Below are 13,683 nucleotides of genomic sequence, written 5' to 3'. Positions count from 1 at the left end.
GAGGAGGTGAGGATGGAGACCAGGACCAGGGGAGAGGAGGTGAGGATGGAGACCAGAACCAGAGGAGAGGAGGTGAGGATGGAGATGAGGACCAGGGGAGAGGAGATTAGGATGGAGACCAGGACCAGAGGAGAGGAGGTGAGGATGGTGAGCAGGACCAGAGGAGAGGAGGTGAAGATGGAGAGGGAGACACCAATTCAAGAGATACTGCAAAAGGAAAACCAGATGATTTTGTAACATGAGGAATGTGAAGAAGGAGAAACAGAGTTTGGCCTGGAGTGCCTAGAAACAAGATTTATCTTTACTAAATATCAGGAACAAAGGGAAGAAAAGAAAGTTCAGGGAGAAATCTGAGTCTTTGGAACAAACTGAATTTGAGGTTCTGGCAAGATCCAGGCTGATGGAAACGCGAGCTGGAGTTCAAGAACAATGTCAGGACTGCCACAGAGATGTATTGACCAACGCATCATTTCTTTTTATAGCCTGGGTCCTTTGGTCCCTCCACAGTGACATATGCTTTAAGGTCATAGTCAATTCTTTTCACGAGAAGGTAGAACATGTTACAAATAAGAGCCTTTGACTTCTTCTTGGAGTCATCGGAGGCATCACATTTTATTAATCGCACTTTTGACCTTCTATAATAGATGTTTTATCTGGCTCTTCTATTTAAACCATGGTCCTTTCAGTCATCTTAGAAAACATATAACAGGCTCCCATGATTGAAGAAACTGGGGCCAAGAAAGTGCCAGTGAGTTGGCCAGGCTCACACAGCCAGTTATCCGCATCCTGATTCCTGACCCCCTGCACTTTCCACTGGGGCAAATGGTGCTTTTCAGACCCTACCTGGTGGCATCTCTTGCTCTGTCTCTGCAGTACAGCTTGTTACTTTGCACTCAGAACTGTTCTTTAAAACTCTCATATTCCTGTGGTCTCTTATAGCTTAAGTGTTAATTCCTTCTAACTGAACTTAAAAAAATGTTGCTTTTCTTTCTTACCTTTTTCAGGGCCTAAATATAATCACTTTATTTTTACTCATACCAAAAATATTCTCGGTGTTTGTAACCAGCCTGTAGTTTCGAACACCACGCCCAAACCTCCTTCTTAAATAAATGTTTGTTCCATGTTAATGATTTTAAGAATGGAATGGATTGTCGCACGAGAGATTGTTGCATAAAAATGTACCTGCTGTCAACCTTCATGGGTTCCTTTAACTCCAGCGACACTAAGTGATCTTTTATCTTTCATACTGCTTATGCAACTCAGAGTCCCAGCCTCTTCCACAAGGGGAAAATGAGCTGCATTCTTAGGGCTGGTGAGAAATCAGTGCAAGTGAGGAGAATAAACAGCAATCACACAAGATTCCATTGAAAACATTAGGGTTGCAATGTGTCATTCAAAGATGTTCTAATAAAAGCCCATTGGTCCCCAGCACAGTTTAATTTAAGGCAACCACAAGACACCTTTGCCTTAACCTGGTAGAATTGATGCTTTCTATTAAACTATTTTCTGCTTGTTCCTTCTTTTACTTTATAGATGCCTTGAACCTTCGAAGCCGACAGGTCATCTGCGTCACTCTCAAGGTCCTCCAGCATCTAGTTGTGTCAGCTGAGAAGGTGGGCAAGGCCTTGGTGCCCTATTACCGTCAAATCCTCCCCGTCCTGAACATCTTTAAGAACATGAATGGTGAGTGAACCCACAAGTCTAAATGTCTTTTAAGCCCTTAAAAAAGGCGGGGAGTGGTTTCAAGTAGAGTTAATTAGCAACACATTTAGGATTTATTATTGCATATAAACCACGATCCATTTGGAGATCTAAATAGCATATTCCCACCCCTTCTCCAGCTACTCTCGAGGGAAACAGTAAAATTAACAATTTCATTTAAAACTTCTCCCGTATAGCTTACTTACTCAGTACAGAAGCGCTGAAGCAGTTCTATAAGCTTCCAATAATTAAATTGTGAAGTTTTTTTAATGGTCCTTTGAATACATTAGTAGTTTTGAGTTTGTTCTTTTTCTTCGTAGTGATTCTACCTTTAGATACTTCCTGTTACAATTTCAGTCAGTTTTTTTCCATTGATTTAAGATGTATTTTTAAGCACTATTGTTAAAACCTGGTAAGTGGTTTGATGATTCATTTATTTTTTGTAGTATTGTTCTGTAAGCTTTGGAAAGCACAGATGAATTCAGATAGCTCTATTTTACCCTAACAAAGAAAATAGCAAGTTTTTGCTGACCCTTGGCAGGTAGTGGATGTACATCTGTTCATTAAGAGTGTGATTTCCTTGAAATGATGAGTCTAATTTTCTTTTTTGTTGTTACCTTTGAAGTTCCATACTTCTCATATGCATAGTATAAGTTAACATTGAAGTTCCTTCCTGACAGTGGTATCAATAAGTTGTTGATTTAATGGAGCACTGCATGAAACTTTTGTAACATGATCTGCTCATCACATATTCAAGAAAAAAAATCAAACAAAAATCAAACATCATATATTCAAGAAAAAAAATTAAAAAGCTGAGTTTACGGCAGCTCCTGCCACAAACAGACTTTTGTTTGGAATCACACTTTTTTATATTATTATTCAATGGCTGTTATGCATGCTCTAGGCATAGATATTCAGGAAATCATGGAATTCTCAAAAAGCCTTTAGTTCTCTTTTGATAGTAGAACTGACTTCTGTGTTTAATATTATTATATATTTAAAAAAAGGACTTCAAACTGGAGTTAAAAGAGTTTATGAATGCTTATAATGGAGTGCTTGCAAAGGTATCCTATTCAAATTATCTGAAGAGCTGTGGGTAATGTGGTGGACATTCATGCAAGGTGGTTAGTCTTTAAGCAGAGTAATAACTTTTGGAAAGTACTTATTTAAATATTTTTCATTCATAGTTCATATTTTTACCATAGAGTAGCCGCAAATCTACATAAAGTTATAGAAAACTCCAGATGTGCACCTTGTTCAACTACGGTCCATAAAAGCAACTCTAACTGTACACTTTATATTTAGATTCTGGGAACTTGGAGATAGAGATAAAGATGTTCTGATAGAGATGGTAGCATTATTGAGGAGATGGAAGCATCGGGGAACAGCCACCCGCAAGTCTTAGTTAACATTTTTGAAGTGTGCCATTTGCCAAGATTTCCCCAGTAATCCTCATGCAAACCTATGATGCATGTACTATTACTATTTCCATTTAACTCTTGTAAAGTCGCCCTCTCTTAGCTCTTATCCCATGTGAACATTTGTTTCTGTACTTGACAATCGCGGAAGATGGACCTGAGCACATTTCCCCTTTCTTGCCTGAGTATCTAGGAACCGGTAGCTACTGCAACGCTGCTTTAATGCTTTTGTTGGTTTCACAGCAAAAGCTAGAAATTATATCTAAACATCATTCTGTATCTCTGTATAAAAGTAGAAAATCAGTGGTGTTCAAAGGACAATTAGAATCTTTCTTTATCCTCAAGGAAATCTATACAGATACGTAAATATTGCTGCCACAAAGACAGATAAACCTTGTTGGGAGCTCTAGACTATTAAACAAAACAGTTGGTTTCTACTGCTTCCTCATTATAGTTTTTCTTTAAATCTTTAACTCACAGGTGTTCATATGCTTAATAAAGAAAATGGTTGACTTTAAGAATAAATCCCTATTAAGATTTTATCAATGCGGGAAATGTAAAGTTCATACTATGGTCCTTAATTGGTTCCAAACTCAGCTAATTCTTTTGGAGTCTTTCTAAATGCATGCATCAGGAATTCTACATTTAAATTATTTTTCTGCTTAACATTTTTCTGACATTTGAAGGGAAAAATGTTAGCTTCAGCTTCATTTTCTACTTATCTTAGGAACCTGTCACAACAATGCCAGCCCACAGTTTGCTGTATTTTCAGAGGGTCCTATTACAAAATTGGAGCATTCTAGCTATAGAAACTTAAAACTGTTCCTCAAAGTAGCTATGTTACCCTAGTTCCAATTCTTTCAGAAAAAGCTTATCACAAGATTTTCAATTATGTTAGAATTTTCATTAGAAAAATGATTTAGCTTTAATAACATTTTAATAAATCCTGCTTTATGATATAGATCACAAAATTATATGTAAGCAGATGTCCTAGTAACAGATATACTATTTACAATTAAAATTACATTAGAAATTGATCATATGTAATGTTAAAAAAAACTCATTCTAAATTTCAATATATTTGAGAACAATTTCACATTTCTGTATTTCCTCTGTTTTCTATTTGTCTTTTATGTAAATCAATGTCTCGTTAAACTCAGATTCAAACTATTTCTTTCAAGCTTCAGTACAAAATCCTTTTTAGAAGGACACCAGATACAAGTGACAAAAAAAAGAATGAGAGAAAATATTCTTTCAGATAAAATGACCCTGTCTGTCAGTATCCCTTCAGAGTGCAAACATTAGATCAAGACTACTGCCTGAGGTTTTTTTTCAACAATCTCTCCTGTTTTAATGTCACATGAACTTCCTCTGAAATAAGCAATGGGGGGCTGCATAGCCAGGGCCCCGGACATTGTGGCAATTGCCAGCGTGAGGAGCCCAGGCTTCTGGTCTTTTCAGGGACTAGTTGGAAATCAAGTAGGGCAGGGAGAAACAGTCTGTGCTCACAGCACCAGTTCAGGCCCCATCCATACCACCATAACAACGAAAACTTAGAACCAGCCCCACTAGACCCTTCTTGTTCTAGAAGAGAGAGCAGCTGTATACTCTTGTGTATTAGTAATACTTTTCACAGAGTTTAATTCGGCTATAGTTAAAACAAGAACAGATAAATCTGAAATGTGAATGGTAGTGTAGAATAAACAGGAACATTTTGGAGCCAGAAGAGATGTGACCTCAGGCAAATCCCTTAAAGTCTCTAATCATAAATTTTTCTGTCTATACAAAACATGTATAATAACAACTTTTCATTAGGATGGGCATCATTAGAGACAGTGTGTTCTGCGCACCTTCACACGGAGCCTGTCCATGACTGGGTATTAATGAGATAGCCATTATAGTTATACAAAATTATATACCTATACAATATCATACACACAGAGTAGTGTATATTATAGAAGAATACCACACTATATGAATTGTTATATAACAACATAGCCAGGCAACTGAAAATGTTGTGTGTGACCTGTCACACTAACTTGTTGGGTGACCTGTCGCTTGGCCCTCTGTGAGCCTGTGAAGGCCACGTGGCCTCCTGGTCTCACCAGCTGCATCAGTGCCTTTGCTTCAAATGGTTCATTTTGCCTCTAATTGCCAAATGCAGGGTGAGTTGCCAAATCAGTTAAAGACTCAGATTCGTTCACTGGTAACAGGTTTTCAAATCCATCCTTTCCTGGCATAACCTTTCAGCTTGAATATGTGTCCGGTGTTTAGGGAGCATCATATTTAAAAAAGAGAGAGCTCTCTCCAGCACAGACAAGGAAATCCTGGACCAAGGCCCTCTTTGGAACAACCAAACTGGTATCTAAGCTTTTGACCTTGTCTCCTTGCGTTCTAAAAAGTGAATTTTGGGTGTAAAACATGCTGTGTTTCCAGTGACTGCTTTGAGGGGAAAGAGGAAAAGGAGTTTCTATAAAATATTCCTTGAATGCATTTGTCATACAGCCAATAGCAATTTATTCTTTCCCCTGTTCTTTCACAAATGTTATTAAAGGTTACAGAAAATTAAAACAATAGGAATCTTCAATTTATAGCTTTCAGAGATGAAACTACAAAATTAATGATGCAGAATATTACATTTGAGAAGCATGAGCCAATAAATGGCATTAAAGCATTTACAGCTGGAATATGGGCTCTGCCAGCAGATTGGAGCTCTCCCGTAGGCCTGTTTACTGCATTTTGGTTCATTTCTAACAGTACCGAGAGTCCTGAAACTGTCCCTACCTCAGACTTCAGACTCCAGATCTGATACTCTGATAATGTCATAAATTTATATCATGAAATATGCAAAAGTAAACATAATAATGAAATATCATGTCCCCATGTTTATAGAACTCAAATAGCTTGGCTTTATCTAAGATAAACCTAAGACGTATACCATTACAGACTAATAAAAAGTCCATTAAAGAGACTTAAAATTTTAATTCAGATTCAGGCACATTAAAACATAGGGAATGAGGATGCCTGAAGTTTGCAAAATTTTAGGATGTTTATACCAAGTCTTTGACCTGTAACTTAAATGGCTTTTAAAAAAATGGAAATAATTATTTTATTCTGATCATCTTTTAAAACAACTTCTAATGAGAACTCTAAGCCTTGTAAGTCAACCTGATGCAAATCCTCCTTGCTAACCCTCCTTGATATTCGTGTGAGTTCCATGGGACCAATTCTCATGTTCTTTTCAAGCATTAATGAACTTTTGGGAATGGATTGTTTACCAAACAACCACAACAACAAAACCTTCAGTTTCTCTGTCTCAAAGTTGATATATATAAATGTTATTTCTCCTCACAGAGATTTAAATTTAATTTTGGAATTAAGGTTCATTCCCCATGGAATTCGAACAATTTTGAGTTCATGATTTACATCTTAGAAATTTGCTTCGAAGTTCCTTTGAAATCATTAAATATATTAAATTTGAACCATGAGATTATCCTAAATTCATTGAGGAAATTATTAGAACTACTGCCACCCACCTTTCTGAAAGTTAGATTTGCATATATCTAGTGTCTCTGAGCACTTCCTCCACGCTGACTTAACTTATCCATCTACAGAATATCCTAGGATCATAAAGTTGGAAGATCTGTGTAGGGGTCCTTTGGTCTGAAGTATCTCCAATTTACCAAACTATACAATCATTACTTCCACAAAGGCCAAATGTTTGTGTTGGTCTTTCCTCTTCTTATGTGGAGTTTGGCACACCTAATAGAATTAGTTGCCTAATTTGTGCTTGTATGAAATTAGTTCACTAACTCAGCCTGCACAACCAGTACTTATTTTGTGCATCTTGTCCAAGCAGCCTCACTGCTTCATGGGGCAGCCTGTTCTACTTCCAAAGAGAAACGCGCCTCCTGTTTTGAAATGAAATCTACGCCTAACATTTCCATCTGGTTTACCTCTCACGTCTGAACTCTGCAGCACAGTGGTTAATCCTTTTCCACATAGCAAGCCCTTGGGAAATGATAGAAAACTTTCCTTCCTCCTTGGTATTTACTTCTCCAAGTGCAATATCCCTACTTCTTCCAACTATTCTCTATAAGCAGAGCTCCAAAGCCTGGAAAATCTTTGGGGATGGGGACGGAGGACTCATTTCTGCAGAAACAGACAGTTGTGCCGTGATCAAAGAGGGCAGCCCAGGACAGCAGATGGTCCTGGGAATGGCTCAGGCTTGCTTCGCTCACCTGATGTCTCCACTGTGTGGTCAGCCCAGAAAGACCTCTTTACTATGATGAAACCTACACATGCTTATGAGGTTAAATATCTCTCCTCTTCACTGAGATTGCTACATTTGAGTCCATTTTCAACCCAAATCCACTTGTAAAAAGCAACATCGGAGGAGCGGGGGCAGTCACAAACTGTAAATTACATCTCTGTGTGCTCTTCTCTGTAGACCTCCCTGGCTGCGCCTGCCGGGAGGGAGGGAAGGATGATTCTGAGTTGTCTGCCTGTAACCTGGTAGGGTGATGACTAACTCAGTTCTGAAGGCTGTGTCTTAGCTTCCTGGAGCCATGTAACAAATTGCCATACACGGAGTGGCTTCAACAACAGGCATATTGTCTCCCAGTTCTGGAGGCTACAAGTTAAAGATCAAGGTGCAGACAGGGCCAGCTCTCACTGCAGCTCCAGGGAAGCCTCCTTCCTGCTGCTTCTGGCTTCTGGAGGTGCCAGCTGTCCTTGGTTGTGGGTGATGCGTCACTCCAGTCCCGCCCCATCTTCATGTGGCCTTTTTTCCTGTGCATGTCTCTGTCTCTTCCTGTGAAAATACCAGCCCTCGCAAGGGTCAGAATAAGGAGCCACCCCATTCCAGTACTCCAGTGTGACTTTAACTACTTATGTTGGCAATGGTCCTATTTCCAAGTAAGGCCACATCCTAAGGTTCTGGAAAAAACATGAATTTGGGGGAAACACGATTCCATCCAGACCATATACCTCTTTCCTACAGCGTGTGGAGATAAAATCTCATTTTTGATGAATAAAGTTAGAGGTTTCATGTTCCTTTCACTTCCTCACATTGCCGTAACTACTGATACAGAGCCTGCTCTGCTCGGCCTAATGAAAACTCCTTCTTCCAACAACAACAAAAATGTCTTACCTTTTCCTTTCAGCAGGAAGGTTTGTTTAGTTGAGAAAGAAAATGGACCTGGGTAAGTTCTGAGTTGGGGAGATGTCTGGGAATTGATGTTTTTCTTCTTCTTCAGTAATGCTGCAAACTAACCAGTGATGGGAGCTCACATTTTCAACAGCTTTGCCCAGGGAACTAGTGAAATCCCAACCTCTTTCTGCTGTGTCCTGTTTTCAATTGGCCCTTATATTTGCAGTTTCTCTGTACAAGTCTTTCCAAAGTGCCGTGGCCAAGTTTCTCCTGGGCATCCCCATCTCACCAGCATCTGGCCTTACCACTGTCCCCACCTGTGCAACTTTACCTGAAGGGATCAGGCCGTCAGGAGGATACTGAGTTGCAGACAGGTTCATGGCCCAGGTGCATCCCCATTGTTTCTGGACCAAGGGCAAATGTGGTATATTTAGAATGGCTTGTGTAGAAGAATCCCATTCATCGGTTCTGAAACCGTGATGAAAGGTGTCGACAAAAAGAGTCCGACTCTGTAAAATATTTAAAGAGATTTATTCTGAGCCAAATACAAGTGCCCATGACCCAAGGCACAGTCTCAGGAGGTCCTAAGAACATGTGCCCAAGGTGGTTGGGTTCAGCTTGGTTTTTATATGTTTTAGGGAGACATAAGACATCGATCGTATGTGTGGGGCATACACTGGCTTGGTCCGGAAGGTGGTGGTTTGCAGGTCACAGGTGGACTCAATGACTTCCTGATTGGTAGTTGGTTGAAAGAGTCGTTATTGTCTAATGACCCGGAATCAACAGAAAAGAGAGTCTGGGTCAAGAAAAGGGGTTGTAGAAACCTAGTTTCTTATTATGTAGATGAAGTCTCAAAGGTGGGACCCTTAGAGAAAATAAGTTGGCAAATATTTCCTAATCAGACCCTTAAAAGATGCTAGACACTCAGTAAACCTCTTCAGGATTGGGAGGTCCTGGAAGGCGGAAAGATCTATTATGTAAACAGAGATTCTTTACAGATACAACTTTCTCCCCACAAAAATGACTTTTCAGCCCATTTCAAAATATGGCAAAAAACCCCATATTTTGGGGTGAAATATTTTGATTTTCTTCTTTGTCTGCCGTGTGAGGTTATGCCAGAGTCAGGCTGGAAAGTAAAACAAATAATTTAGGGTTAAATGAAACCCCTCTAGTGAGAGTTTATGGTTTGTGGAGCATGACTCCCCAGACCCCTTAGGTAGGAATTCGCACAAGAGAAGTAAAAGGTCAGAGTTCAGTCCTCAGAGGGAACTGCAGTATGGAAACTGCAGCTCAGGACAGAGCTGGAACTGACGTTGGTGCCCCCTGCCTGGGTGTGGAATGGGCCGTGTGATCTGAAGCCTGCTTCTCAGCCTGAGAGCTATCCTGCAGCCCAGAGACCCCAGGACACATCTCTGCTCTTCCCTCCAGATCCACATTCAGACATCCCATCCTTTCAGAACCTCCCCTGACTCCACCCCCACTAGCAGAGTGGAGGGCTCTCCCCTCTGGCTGTTCTCCATCTGCCTTGCTGGGCAGAGGTCCTGTTTCTTGTATCCCTCCTTACCAGGCTGGAGGGCCCAGCTACTTGGTGACAGTTGGGACAACTGGCTATTGGCTAGACCTGTTTCCAAAACCATGTTTGAAATGTATGCTTTTGTTACAGGAAAGGGGTCCCAGTACAGATCCAAAGAGAGGGTTCTTGGATCTCAAGCAAAAAGAATTCCAGGAAAGTCCATAGAGTAAAGTGAAAACAAGTTTGTTAGGAACGTAAAGGAATAAAAGTATGACTACTCCATAGACAGAGCAGCTCCGAGGGCTGCGGGTTGCCCATTTTTATGGTTATTTCTTGATAATATGCTAAACAAGGGGTGGATTATTCATGCTCCCCTTTTTAGGCCATATAGGGTAACTTGCAGACATTGCCATGGCATCTGTAAACTGTCGTGGCACTGGTGGGAGTGTAGCAGTGAAGACGACCAAGTGAAGACGTCACTGTTGTCGCCATCTTGGTTTGGGTGGGTTTGGGCTGGCTTCTTTCCTGCAACCTGTTTCATCAGCAAGGTCTTTGTGACCTGTGTCTTCTGCGGACCTCCTATCTCGTCCCGTGACTGAGAATGCCTTCACTGTCTGGGATGCGCCCAGTAGGGCTCAGCCTCATTTTACCCAGCTCCTATTTAAGGTGGAGTGGCTCTGGTTTAAACGCCTGACACTTGTCACCCCTCCACCCCTCCATGGCACCCCAACAGGGATCCACAGACAAAATGGCTGGATTACAGCTGGTTTCCAGTGCTTGGCCAGTGACAGTGCTCCTGCTGGCTGGGAACTGGCACATTTCCCAGTGAGAGACTGCCACCAATTCAGCTAAGGCCTTATAGATCTGCCTAGAGAAATCTGTAGAATATACTTTAATGCGTTTAAATGCTCAAGATGGGCCCCGAATGAGCAGGCTTGGAGATACTTGTCCAAGAGAAAACAGCGTTCTTTTCTATGTATGCAGCAGAGAGTTTTACTTAATCTGAGCAAGAAAGCAAATAGCAGTTTCTAAAGCTTTAATTTAAGGAGGCTTCTCTATTCAGTCAGTTCATAATTTGTACTTTTCAAATCCCCTGAAATATCACCTATTCTGGATTTGCTGATAATTAAGGTTTCATTCTCATTTTCCTTTATATGCAAATCTTTCATGAGCACCGATGAATTACTTTTTAAAGATCTCTTTGTGGGCATTGCAGAGAAAATAAGAATGTCACCAAGTGTAATTGTTATGTTGAATATCACTATTCATGCCATCATTAAAAGGTCCATTGAAAGGGGGTAAGAGACAAAAGCTAAGCTTGATTGGGTGGAGGAGCCTTTCCCTGCCGCTGGGACCCCTCACCCGGGTAGGCAGTGAGGGTGAGTCAATTGCTCTGCGCTCCCCTGAGTTCCCAGGTGCTCCCAATCACACCCGCTCTTCTGGAGACTGACGGGGACACGGAGCTTGCTTCACCCTCAGACCTTGTCTCCCGGCCCAGCACAGACAGGCTCCCGGGCTAGGAGCTCGCAGTGTCGTGTGTCGCCTCACCTCTCCCGGCCTCCGTGTAGGAATTCCCCGCCGCAGAGGTCAGGGGGCCGGAGTGATGCGGGAACCGTGGCTGCCCCAGGGCCCGAGGACAGCCGGGTGCAGGCGGCTTCGGCTCGGCCCGAACCCACCGCGGCCTCCCCTGCAGGAACCCGAGTCCAGCCTCCACGGCCCTGCAGCTGCGCTGGCCTCAGCCTCTGGAGCTGGGGTCCCTGGGCCCTTGTAGGACCCCTAGCACACGCACACAGGGTCAGAAATGCCCCCACCCGTGCACGCTGCCCGGCCCCCAGCCCTGCTGCCCCGGCCCCTCCATTCTGCGCCCAGGCCCTGGGGACTCCTTCAGGGTGCTCGAGAGGGTGCCAGCTGCCAGTTCAGGGGCAGAGCACAGCCAGGCGCCCTCCGAGACACCAAGGCACGTCCCGCTGTCCCCCCAGCACGTAGCCAGTTCCTCGGGACTTTTAAAGCAGTTCTGCTGACGGCGGCCCCCACACGTGCCTGGATCCACAGCTCACCCAGGTCGAGGGACCCCGTGCCAGCCCCCTGCCACACTTGTGGTTTGCTTTCTCCAAATAGGAAACTGTTGGAGACATGTTCCACTTCGTATGAAATCACCTTTCCATTTTATTGCCTTTCTTAAAAATCTGTAATTTTTACTTTGACAGAATGGAATATAAATGGCTCAGAATAAGCTTAACCATCAATGCAGTTGGAGTTGAAAAATACAGTGGACATAGTCCCTAGAAAAACTGCAGATATTATTGATATTTTCTTGCTTGCCTGCTTTCTGTGTTACATTCTCATATACATCTTGAATTAATGTTCCAAGTAATAAAGAAAAAAGGTAATGATGGTAACGTTATTATGACCGAGTTCTGTTCAGAGCACTCTAAGATCAATTTACTTTTTTGCTCTTAAATACTGTACTTTAATATTAGCTCTAGTGAGCATATTTATATTCATTTTGAGGTGGTCATGCAATGAAATTAAAAATCACTCTCCATTCAATGACTTCTAATTTAGATTTTCCATACCGATTACAACTCTGCCTCTGCTCTCCCCCCAAAAACCCTACATTTCATCATAAGTTCATGTATTGAAGTTGTCTTTACTACAAACTAAAAACTAATAATACAATAATAAAATTTTTAAAACAAGAATGTAATAGGACCCTAATGACAGGATTATTGCCTGGTGATTTTCTCACTATTTTAACAGAAATCATTCAATGCTACATATGTGTGTGTCTTTATTTATTATAAATATGGCAAACAACCACCTAAGCAAATGGCTTAGATGTTGTTCTGTCTGGAAGCATATTTTGTCCTCCCCAAAGTTTCTTATAAGCTGTGAGTGCAGGATAATGATATTCACAGACAATCAGTATCTTTTCTATTTTTTTGATGGCCAACTAGAATTTCTAAAAGGATTCTGTTAGGACCATAGGCAGCCGTGGAGTGAGGAGGAGTGTGATGTTGGGCCTATAAAAGACTGCTTTCTTCGTGTGCCTGCTGCTGAGCTAGCCCCTGACTGCATGGGACATGAGCCCTTCCTGCTCTCACCTGAAACCTGGTCATGCTACCTCCACAAAAACGAATGCACCAGGCTAACTCCAAAAGCATTAGGGAGCAATGTGGTTTTTATGAAAATTTTTTGGGGGGATGCCAAAGAGAGACCCACATAGTACATCCTTCACTGATTCACTTTAAAAAAAAGGTTGAGTGCTTACTACATGCCAACACAGCAAAACACCCTAAAAAATCCTTTAAAAAGGAGAAGTATCCGGCCACACAGTCATTTTCCATTTACCAAGTCCCTCAAAGACTTCCCCAGAGCCTCGCCCGGTGAATCTGAATCAATGGGTACAGCCATGGAAGGCCTGAGGGGTGAAGGAGGTTTCCACCACCATCAGGAAACAAGCAGGTCTAGAAAAGGATGGGAACCTTGCCACACATGGACACTGTCCTGCAGACTTGACCTTCCTTCTAACCATACACCCTGACCTTCTATTCCTCTCTTCAATAACCTGACTCTGAGGTCAGTGTATAACTTGGAACAGTAAAATCCAGCATGGATGGCAGACTTACTGAGAGTGCTAAATGGCAAAAAGAGTGCCGTCTTGACTTAGTGCACTCTCTTAGCTAATGAAACAGTGAAGAACTGCAATCCAATCGCATATTTCCCACCATCCCCATAATCCTCTTGCAGAAGAGTAGGAAAGTCAGCTTCATCAGTGCTACTAACATGCTTTGCATCCTGGGAAGATCCCAGGAAGAATCTCCCTCTCTGGGCTACCTCCAAATATTGTCCATTAGGTTTCTCATGAAATTTCTAAGAGAATTTTTTTTCCAGATCTT

General features: G+C 41.9%; 1 protein-coding gene across 2 annotated transcripts in view; it reads left to right on the top strand.

The window, feature by feature from the left end:
• PACRG (parkin coregulated) overlaps positions 1-13,683 on the top strand; it is a 597,238-nt gene that overhangs the window by 364,005 nt on the left and 219,550 nt on the right. For both annotated transcript variants that reach the window (XM_017537290.2, XM_037741731.1), the window contains exon 4: positions 1,534-1,683. In XM_017537290.2, the coding sequence (XP_017392779.1) occupies positions 1,534-1,683 (150 nt within the window). The remainder of the gene's footprint in view (positions 1-1,533; positions 1,684-13,683) is intronic.

This window comes from Cebus imitator, unplaced genomic scaffold, assembly GCF_001604975.1.
Source record: "Cebus imitator isolate Cc_AM_T3 unplaced genomic scaffold, Cebus_imitator-1.0 Scaffold6, whole genome shotgun sequence".
In the NCBI taxonomy this organism is placed as follows: domain Eukaryota; kingdom Metazoa; phylum Chordata; class Mammalia; order Primates; family Cebidae; genus Cebus; species Cebus imitator.
This window is presented reverse-complemented; position numbering and strand designations above follow the sequence as displayed.